Genomic DNA, 10,116 nt, shown 5'->3' on the forward strand with positions numbered 1-10,116 from the left:
AAATAGAAACAAAGGTTCTCTGTCCTCTCAGAAATGCAAACAACATTGTAAAATTAAGACTTTTACATGGATTTTGTTGTTTCTGACGGCCCTAAATGGCCTCATTTAGAAAGGTAGAAAATACAATGCCTATGTTTCTTGAATTTCCAGGAACCGAGTCTGGCAGCTGGTTCACAGTTGTCTTTTAGAGTATGAAAGCAAGAAAAATTATAACCAAAGTGGTGTCAATTTGCTCTATTTATCTTGGGAATTAACTTTAAAGCTTAATTGTCAGAGACAGTGACCTCTATACTCATGCAAATCCCCAGGGCATTACAAAAGCAGACTACTAGAGGGGAATGTGAATGCCTTTACAGGGTGAATGGCCTACACAGCGCCTGAAGGCAAACGCTCAGCCCACGAGAGAAGGAGTTGACGCCCCAAGTTTTGTACTCATTTTCCAGCGCTCAAATCTGGTTCCTAATCAGCTGCTTCTCTCTGACCTGTGTTTCTGCCCCTGAGCTGGTCTCACAATTGCCCATGGATGTGCCTGGTCACAGAGAGACCTATCTTAAAATGAGCTGAGCTGGGGTCCACCGAGGAACCCCATTCAGCTTCTGAAGGCCCCTTAGGAGATAGTGCAGGGGCTGGGTGGATAAAGTTCTACTTACTTAGGAGAGTTCCTGGGAAGGGTTTTGTCTGGAAACTTTCCCTTAATCTGGCAGAATTTGGAACAAATGTTGGGCTGAAACCATATACTATCAAATTAATAGAACAATTGTAGGATAGAGAACAATAAGTCAGAAAACAAAAATGCAAGCATACAGCTCATAAAGTCTACCTTAGGGAAGAAGTACGATGATGAAAAAGTCCACATGGTCCTTGGTGGAATAATCATCCTCACCCCCAGCCTGCCCCAGCCTGATCCATCTTGCACATATTTAACTTAAAACAAAAAGAGGAGTAAATCGTCTGAGCAAATAATGCCCAGGCCTCAGCTATGGTCAGTGGTAAGCCCAGATACTCAGCAGATAACATCACTTGTAATGAGGTAACAGTGAACAGTCAGGAGAGGCAGTGAGTTTTGGTAAAAAGCCTTTTATAAGTATCAAAAAATTTGTTGACTGGCCCCGCCCTAAATCATTGCCCCGTAGGAGAGGAACCCTTCAGAACAAAAACAATAACACTGAACTAGATTACACGCTAGTATATACAACGATCCCCTCTCCTGGAATCACCACAAGTTCAGAGCTGGGAACCATGGTTAAGTGCTTTCTTCTACTCTGAAAAACGGAGCTCATTAGCTGACTTAGCCTTGACTTGCTCTGGGAATGTTGTTCCCTGGGACCAAATCACAACTTCAGGGATGAAGACATAGGTGGAGACTTGCGTTTAGCAAACCACATTAGTCAAATCAATTCTGCTGATCATTGGAATATCAGATAAGGCAGCCTGATCACTCTGATGAGTGGATCTCAGGATGGTCTAAATAGGCCTCTGGGATACTTAGCTCCTCGTTAACAGGGGGAAGTGGGAGAGGACATTTGAGACTCAGAGTTTACCTTCCCAAATCGGGAGCAAGTGAGACGCCAATGAAAGGGAAAGAAATAAGAGAAAATATAGTCAATAGAAAAACAGCTTTTGTGATTTGGCTTTTGAGTTTTTCTGAGAAAAACCAGATAGCAGGGAGAAATCCTTGCTGGTTTCCAAGGTTTGCCTATTCTAAATTATTCCAACCCAACATTTTAGATCACTTTTTCTCAAACAGCCAATTTAAGGACCCATGAAGGCCAGTCACCAGGGGACAGCTTTAAGTATCTCGATTCCCAGATCCGCCTATAATGAAAGTCTAGTATATGGCCAGGGTTCTTAATGCATTAGAGGAAAATGATTAAATGGGTCTCTAAGGAAACAATGTTAAAATTGCTACAATGCAGATTCTCATCCAGTAGGTCTGGCTGCATTTCTAACCAGCCCCCAGGTCAGGCCAAAGCTGCTGGTCCTCCAACCACATTTTGTAAAGCTAAGTCTTGGAGGATGGCTGAGGCTGGAGTTCTGGTACTTGTAGCATTGGTATGGCAAAACAGGCTGCTGGGATCAAATCAACATCTTTTCCTGGAGGAAAATTCTACCTTCAGCCTAGAGATCGTGAGGTATAACAGAAAGAGCCCCTTCTGAAATCAGTAGTCTCAGCTCTGGGCTGTGCAAAAGTCAGCAGCTTGAGAAAAGTACTTTCCTCCTGAGCCTCTGTGACCACACAGGTAAAATGACAGGACTGAATTATGTTGTCTCTCGAATACTTTCTCATTCCGTGATCCTAAATCCTTTAACCCGTGTACATAGAATAGGGTCAAACCAGCTTAGGTGGCCTTTTCTAACTCTACAGGTTATTAGTTACTGTATTTTAAGGAATCAGCATGAGTATCATACCTCCTTTTGGTATGTTTGCTGTAAAACATGCATGTCCTTCCTATATATCAATTGTATACATTACTATTTAGACACGTAGTTACACCCTAAAGGGGGGAAATACATTTGTATGTGGGGGGTTGATAAAAGAAAAAGCTATTGTATACAGACTGAAAAACATTATACTTTATTTTTAAAATATTGTAAGAGCTGGTATAAACAAGTCATAGCTTACAGATGTGTATAAAAGCTGCACGAATTATGCACATTTACTATTTGGAGGAAAAAAAACTTGGTTTTAAAAATTGTTTGGACTGTATGTTTTTTTTCCTTTTTAGCAGGGTGGGGAGCCAAAGGAATTGAATTACAGGGTAGAATATAAAATACCTCCTTCAAGGAAATAAATGTGTAATAGGAACTATCTAGCCAGTTCTCTCAGGCATGGGAATCCCCCAGGGCTCGTGTAAATGTGTGTAAGTATGTCCTCAGTGTCACTCCAGATGTTTCTGCAGGGAAAGAATCCTCCTCCCCACACATTGGCATTAACGCCGTGCATGTAACCTCCATGCTCAGATTTGCCCGTAGCCAAGCAGCATCCTGAAGGAGGACCCCAAGTGAGAATGGAGATCCACGGGCCCTTCCCACCCACCTCTCTCTATACCTAGAAAGTCATGTTTGTTGCTAAGTATCCTCCTAGGCTTGGAGGGGTGAATAGAGCCTGTATTAACAGAGGATAAGGCCCAGAAGCAAAGTTAACCAGGCTGAGAGGTCAGGCCAGGACAACTTTAAATGGTAATTAAGTGTCTCCACACTTATCTTTGGATGTTGTCCTTGGGCTCTAGCTGAGCAGGGCCTTCTCTGCTATGGGAGGGTCCGCTTGTAGTTTTGACTCTGCCCCTCAGGGCAACCTGAGCTGCACATTTTTGCTGCAGCCTCGGGCTGTCAGGGCTGTAAAAAGGCAGACCCTAACTTCTACAGTTGCCCCCCACGCCTGCTTTATATGGTGACAGGGCTAGGAGGAATCCAGGGCTTCCACTTTTCCTCTAGTGTGTTCTGTCTCATTTCTTATCCCACGTGCCAAGGGAAAAAAATGAAGTACTCCTGCAGAACGCCCCCTCACGTGGCCTGCCTGACACCCAGGGCCCAGCCCACAAAGGGAACGCTGCCATGTGGTACCAGTGGTATCCCCCACGATGTCCCCAGGAAGGCTCCTAACACCACTTGTCTCCCAACCTCACCCACCTTTGTTCACACCTCCCCACTCTAAGCGGAAAGTCACATACCAGCAGCCACAACCAAGAGTAGGTAAGTCGTGGCAATACGCTGAGGGGCTCCAAAGCATAGTCCTGCCACTGTGTGTGGTGCTTAAAACCATGAAAGCAGCAAAGGGGACAGGGAACGTTATCCAGAACCGGTGACAGTGATTATGGTGCCAACACATGTAAGATTACAAATATAAAGGATCAAGCATCCGATCAAGACGTTCTGTGGCAGAGACTCTTGGTCATCCCCCCAATATCCATTCTCTCCTTCTTCTTTAATAATAGAAGCCTGAACTTTAGCTAGGCATACAGCCACCCAGAGTAAAGACTACTTTTCCCAACTTCCCTTGCAGCTGGTTATGGCTGTGTGGCTACGCTCTGGTTCTCTGGAATCTCCTTTAAAGCGTGGGGGCATGTCTCCCTCGCTGCTGGCTGGAATGCAGCCATCTTGGACTGTAAGGTGAAAGTCGTTTCTTGAAGTTGGTGGAACAGTAAGACAGGAGGAGCCCAAGTACCTGATAATCAAGGAGCTAGACACCATATTGACTATGGCTTGCCTATGTTTATGCGAGAGATAAAATAACTTCTCTGTGGTTTAAATCCATGTTATTTTGTATTTTCTGATACTCACAGCTCAATTGTATTCTAACTGATACAATCTCCTTCCCGGTAAGACCTCATGGGATGTTAATGACATCTCAAAATTAATTGCACCATTGTTTCATTAAAGAGTAACATCCAGGGGCTTCCCTGCTGGCGCAGTGGTTGAGAGGCCTCCTGCCGATGCAGGGGACACGGGTTCATGCCCCAATCCGGGAGGATTCCACATGCCGCGGAGCGGCTGGGCCCGTGAGCCATGGCCGCTGAGCCTGCGCGTCCGGAGCCTGTGCTCCGCAGCAGGAGAGGCCACAACAGTGAGAGGCCCGCGTACCCCAAAAAAAAAAAAAAAAAAAAAAAAGAGTAACATCCAAAATAATAGCTTTGAAGCCTAAAAAATCTGTGCATCATAGATCTACTCCATGTATTCTCTAATTGTGATAAAATAAAACAACAGAGTACCATTACCAGAGTAATGCCCAGTACAATATTCCTATTTTTTAGTATCAACAGTAAAAATAAGTCTTGATAAAAGTCTTACTGTCAAGGCAGATGACTTTTTCTCTAGAAATACTTGTTGCAGTGACTTAATTTTTGTACTCTTGACAACTAGATACTAGAAACTGGGTCAAATTTCTTCCCCTCAGTTTTCTCTCCAAATCCTTGAAGGGGTGACAAGAGTAATTTTGTGCTGAAGAGGTTATGTTAACGGGCAAGAAAAAATCATAACTTTGCATTGATACGCATTCGTGTCATTTAACCCTCAGAATATTCTTAACTTGCAGATTCAGAAACTGAGGCTCCAACCAGTGGCATGACTTATTCAAGATAATAAACTATTAACTAGGTACATTAGATCCAGGCTTTCTAATTCATACTATATCATAATTGACTATTTACTTGTTTATCTCCCCACTAGACTATAGCTCCTTATCCATTGTTGTATCCCTAGCACCTGCCACGGGGCCAACCATACTAAACATCCTCAGTAAATACATGTTAAATGAATTAACAAGTCTAAAGTCCCACTCTGCCATTGCTCCCTTGCTCTGCAAGCGTTCTACAAACCAACACTCCTCATGTATCACAGGTCATTCCCAGGTCATATGGCCTGTCAAGAGAATGTGGTCAAGGATGAGACAGAGGGGAACAGGATGGGTGAACACACCCATATGACACACTCGTGTTCTCCTCCACACTCTCCTGGGCCTGGGTGGGCCCACCACATAGGGCATTTGGATGTGTGTCTCACAGCCTGGGAGACAACTTGCACTCTGTGTACTTTCCCAGGGAAAGGAAAAGGCAGGCATGGTCTAACATGCTAGAAACGTGGCTGCCTGGTGTCCTGACATCATAGCATCCACCCAGTCTGATTCCTGGAGGCAGGTCCACTTGCCAGGCATGGGCTGGGGAGGGTGTAGAGGGGGAGAACGTGGGAAGAAGCGTTGAACACCGTAAAAATGGAGTATGTGGCTAAGACATGCAGTGTGACCAGGCACTGTGACACAGTGCAGAGCGGAAGAGTAGAATGGGGTCTCTCAGCTTCTCATATCGGTTTGTCTCCAGATCCATTGAAGCTGTCTGTGTTTTGTGCTTAGAGGCAAAGATAAAGAGCTCATCACTTCTTGTAAGACCTGGATTCCCTGAAGCAAACTGGATCTGAGCTGGTCCTGCTCCAAGTTCTCCCAGGGAACAATGAGGATGGGGCCAACCTAGCTGTCTGCCACTTCTTTTACCCCTCCCTCCAGCAAGGGCGCCAGAGGAAGAAGGGTGTTTTTCTTTCTGTGGCTCCTTACAGAGTCAGGAGGTGAAAACAGGCTTGAGTGAGCTATGGTCACCAATCATAAGGCTCTACAGCTAAATTATCACCTGGCATGATGGAAATAACATTATTGTAAAATGTCGTCATGATATTAAGGTCTTCCAGTTGGAAAGCCAAAAGTTAAGCCTGTGCTGGCTTTCATTTTCCAATAAATGAGCTGGCTCAAACACTGACTTTCTCTCCTTGACTTGTAAAAATGACTTAAAAATGTAAGAGAAAGCTCAGTAAATGTTTTAAAGATTGCTATTAAGTACAAATACGTTAACAATTTAACAAAACCAGAGGAAACCAACGTTAAAATCCCACCTTCCTTGCCCTTGGTCTCACCCCAAGTCAGGATGAAAATTCAGGGTCTCAAACAATAACACAGTTGTCTAGTACCTGGTACATAGTAGAGACTCAAAAATATTTGGTGACAAGGAATTCTATGTGCCTTATGAATTGGCACCTCACAGACTTTTTAGAGCGTTTGATGACTTGGCTTAGATTCAAGAATAGTGTATTAATGTTCTGGGGAATATTCACAGGCAAACAGCTACAGGGATATACATTTTCCTTTGTTAAAACTTGTATCTGCATTCAAATACTGGCCTTGGCATTTCTTAAGTGCTGGCTGCTTTGAATGTTACTATGTCAAACCATCTGCACTGGAAAGCAAAATCCTGTTAAGAAATATGATCACAGGTTGTAAAGAGATTATCATGTTCCTGACCATTATACATTTTATATTTTGAAAATCCCCATAAGGAAAGGTCACACTAAAGTGGCAACTCTTTGTCAAAGTGGAGCTGAGTACTTTTAGACAATTTATGACTAGGGTAATATGAAAATTCATTTTTGTTTGCATGCATTTTCAGTGGCTTCCCTGCAGTGGCACACTAAAATGAAACTTTTCTTTTGACTGCAAATAGACAAGAGGCTTCCAGTTAGTCCCAATATTTAAGCATCTCGCCACTGCTTAAGAGGCAGCGACTTCCACTGTTCTCACTGTCCTACAATGAGAAAATCTCGGTGGGAAGCAAATGGTCCAGTGGAGGCAGCTCTTTGCCTGGCTGGGGACAGAAGTTCGAGTCAAGGTTCTAAAGAGAAAGTGCAAAGTGAAAGCTTAAGGGAGACTGATTTGGTATAAGAAAACTAGAAAGTGCGAGTCTTCATTCGGAGTTTTCACTCTGTGAGGGGGAACAACGGATTTTGTACAACCAAGTGACAGTTAAGGGGATTTGACCCAATCCTAACGTGACAAATCCGCAGGTTGAGGATCACGACGCTAACGTCCGGGTACACCTGACCTCGGGAACCTGGTCAGTTCCGGACAGCTGGATGCAAGATGGGAGCCAGCGCGCAGCAGAGGCCCTGAGCAAACGTGCGTGTCAGTTTCAGGTGTCCGAAGATCTCCCTATGCAGCCTCAGGGAAATCCAAGGGCTCAGAGACTTTGAGCCCGGGTCCAAACACATCCCGCCCACCGATTGTGACACTCCCACACCCCAGGCACCGAGCACTCTGACTCAGTGCAGGGAGGGCAGGTAAGGTGCGGGCTGTGTATGTCAAGGTGTGTGTGGAAGTGTATTGAGTAGACACAGAGTCCCTAGCATGTGATGAAAACAGGAAGAGAATAACATCAACCTGGGCGAAGAAGGCGGTCGCTGTCAGGAACTTTAAAATGGGGTGCGTTGCTCCTGTTTGGTCCTAACAGGGATAGTCCCTGAAATCACATCAAATCCAGTATTAGATTATAATAATAACAAAAAGAAAAAACTGACCATGAAAGGGGAAGGCATCCGTACCGCTTTCTCTTCCTTGCTCTCCTGCATGCACCTGGGCATTATCTCAGCACTGCCTCCAAGGACTCGGGAGGTGCCTCCGAAAAAGTCAGATGAATGAGGGAATGAATGAATGAGCGAACGAGTGAATGAGCTGCCTCAGGCCAGACATTTATGCGGGCATTCTGTGGAGAGAAAGGAAAGAAGGGAAGGAGGGAATAGGGGAGGGAGAGAGCCGGAAAGACTAATCGCGCACACAGGCGATTGCCCCCCAAAAGTCAATTTGATCTAGGTCAAACTTTAGTTTGATCTAGGTCAAACTAAAGTTTGAGTGGTTCTCAAACTTTAGCGTGCATCCGAATCACCTGGAGGGCTTGTTCAAACACAGATCGCCGGGCCCCACTCCTACAGTGTCTGACCCAGTAGATGGGACCAGAGAATCTGCATTTCTAACAGGTTTCAGAAGTTGCTGATGCTGCCGGACCACATCTGACGACGGTAACTCTGGACCGATTCCACAGTCCCAGAGAAACGACCTCTGCATCTAGAAATGGAAACTCCAAGGCAATCCAAGGCCCGGCATTTTAAAAACACACCGCAGACAACAGAGAGCAGAGCTGCTCGGCTCCAGCCAGCTCACTGCCGCGTAGGAAAAGGAGCTCACTGGAAATCAAGATTTTCGTTAGAATTTTCCCAATGGTTAAGAATTCGCACGTAGTTTTTTGTTTTGTTTTAAGTGAAAACCAAATAAAAATAGGTTTGCAGTCTTTTCTGAGGATGCTCTTGGCGCAACCCGAGGGCTGGGCCAGTCCCACGCTGCCTAGGTGGAACTGCCCCAGAGGAGCACCATCCGCAGGGCTCTCCTCCTGGGAGGCGCCTGGGTCTTGTCCTCGGCAGCGGAAACTTCTTGTAAACCCGGTCTTCCTAGTCATAGACACCAGTGGGCTCCGTTCGAAGCGCACCGTGAGCTGGAAGCTGTCCTTTGACGCGGGAGCATAGGGAGTGACTTGGCTCTCTCTGGCGAGGCCAACAGCGGTAGATCTGCTTCCCTGGGGCACTGAAGGCGAAAGCGAGTCGTTCCCCCGCGCACCCTGGGAGCCCTCGCCCAGCACGTGCCGGAGCCCGCCCGCCGCTGCTGCCGCCTGCCGCCCCGAGACCTCTCGGGACTCCGGGCGGGTGAAGGCGCAGGGCCGCTCTCCTGCTCGCGAGAGGCTGACCGCCGGGCGGCCTCGTGTGGGCCTTGCCGCGGCGGCGGCCGACGACCTCCCCCGGGAAAGCCAAACTCGGACGGGACCCGGGCTCACGGCAGGGGCTGCCCCCAGACGTGCCCACCCTGGCTTTGGCCACATAGCTAACCCTCCGACCCGGTCTTCAGCCTTCACAGGTAGCTCCTCTTTCCCGGTGACTCGGTGCAGCGCAAGCTGGTGGCTGGAAGGGCGCCCGCCGAGGCCTCCGGGGGAACGAAGCTGAGCGAGGGGCGCGGGCACCAGGAGGGCGTCTTTGGGCTCCACACGCCCTCCTCCCCACCTCCCCTCCCCCTCCCCCCGCCCCTGGAGAAAAGCCCAAGACCTTCGGCCGGCCTCGGGCCCCTGAGGCTGTCTCGCCCAGCCCGACCCCGGAGGTGGCTGGGCCAAGGATGGGACGGCTGGAGGCGGCGGGTGGTCCTCAGGCCCCCAGACCCCGGAGGGCTCCCGCGCTATTCGCGCGCCTCGCGACGCGCGTCTTCCCGCTCTCAGGCCTAAGAAGAGCACAGCCCGCCCAGGGATCCATTCCCGATAGGGCTTCAAAAGCTGGGTGAGATGAGGGGTAAGTCGTGGGGAGTGGGAGAGTCTTTCCAAATGGGGTCCCTGAGAAACCTCTCTTGCCTCTCCCGCAGGGACAACATCCGAGGCCTTGGAATCTGCTAGAATCTGAGCTGATCACTGGACCGCAGCGAACTCCCTGAGCGGATGTCAGAACTAGTGTCTTTCCCTTGCCCTGCGAAAGTCAGAGCCGCCCTGGGCGGCGGCGTGAGTCCGAAAATCCGTCTCGGAAAAACCGGCCAGGAGGGGGGTCGCTGGGAGGCCAACGCGCGGGATGCTCACAAAGGTCCCAACGGTGGGGGTGGAGCGGCTCACTGGCCCTGACAGCAAGCCAGGCCCTCTCTCCAGCACCCGTGTCGCGCACACGACTCTGCCACCGCAGCCAAGGAGCCCAGGACGAGGTGAAAGGAACCCAGCGATCGGGAGGGTCGCTGGCAGCTGGACAGTCACCTCGGGAGCTAGCCGCCTGAGTGACTAACCCCGG

General features: G+C 48.1%; 1 protein-coding gene across 1 annotated transcript; it reads right to left on the reverse strand.

The window, feature by feature from the left end:
* Window positions 1–4,590: 4,590 nt before the first annotated feature.
* Window positions 4,591–9,715, reverse strand: LOC117308649 (uncharacterized). The gene is made up of 3 exons (XM_033842871.2): window positions 9,696–9,715; window positions 7,855–9,660; window positions 4,591–7,772 (listed from the first exon to the last, which is right to left on the reverse strand). Exons 1-2 carry the CDS (start codon window positions 9,713–9,715, stop codon window positions 8,415–8,417), a joined length of 1,266 nt encoding a protein of 421 aa, XP_033698762.1. The 3' UTR covers window positions 4,591–7,772; window positions 7,855–8,414.
* Window positions 9,716–10,116: the final 401 nt, after the last annotated feature.

This window comes from Tursiops truncatus, chromosome 17 (assembly GCF_011762595.2).
Source record: "Tursiops truncatus isolate mTurTru1 chromosome 17, mTurTru1.mat.Y, whole genome shotgun sequence".
In the NCBI taxonomy this organism is placed as follows: Eukaryota; Metazoa; Chordata; class Mammalia; order Artiodactyla; family Delphinidae; genus Tursiops; species Tursiops truncatus.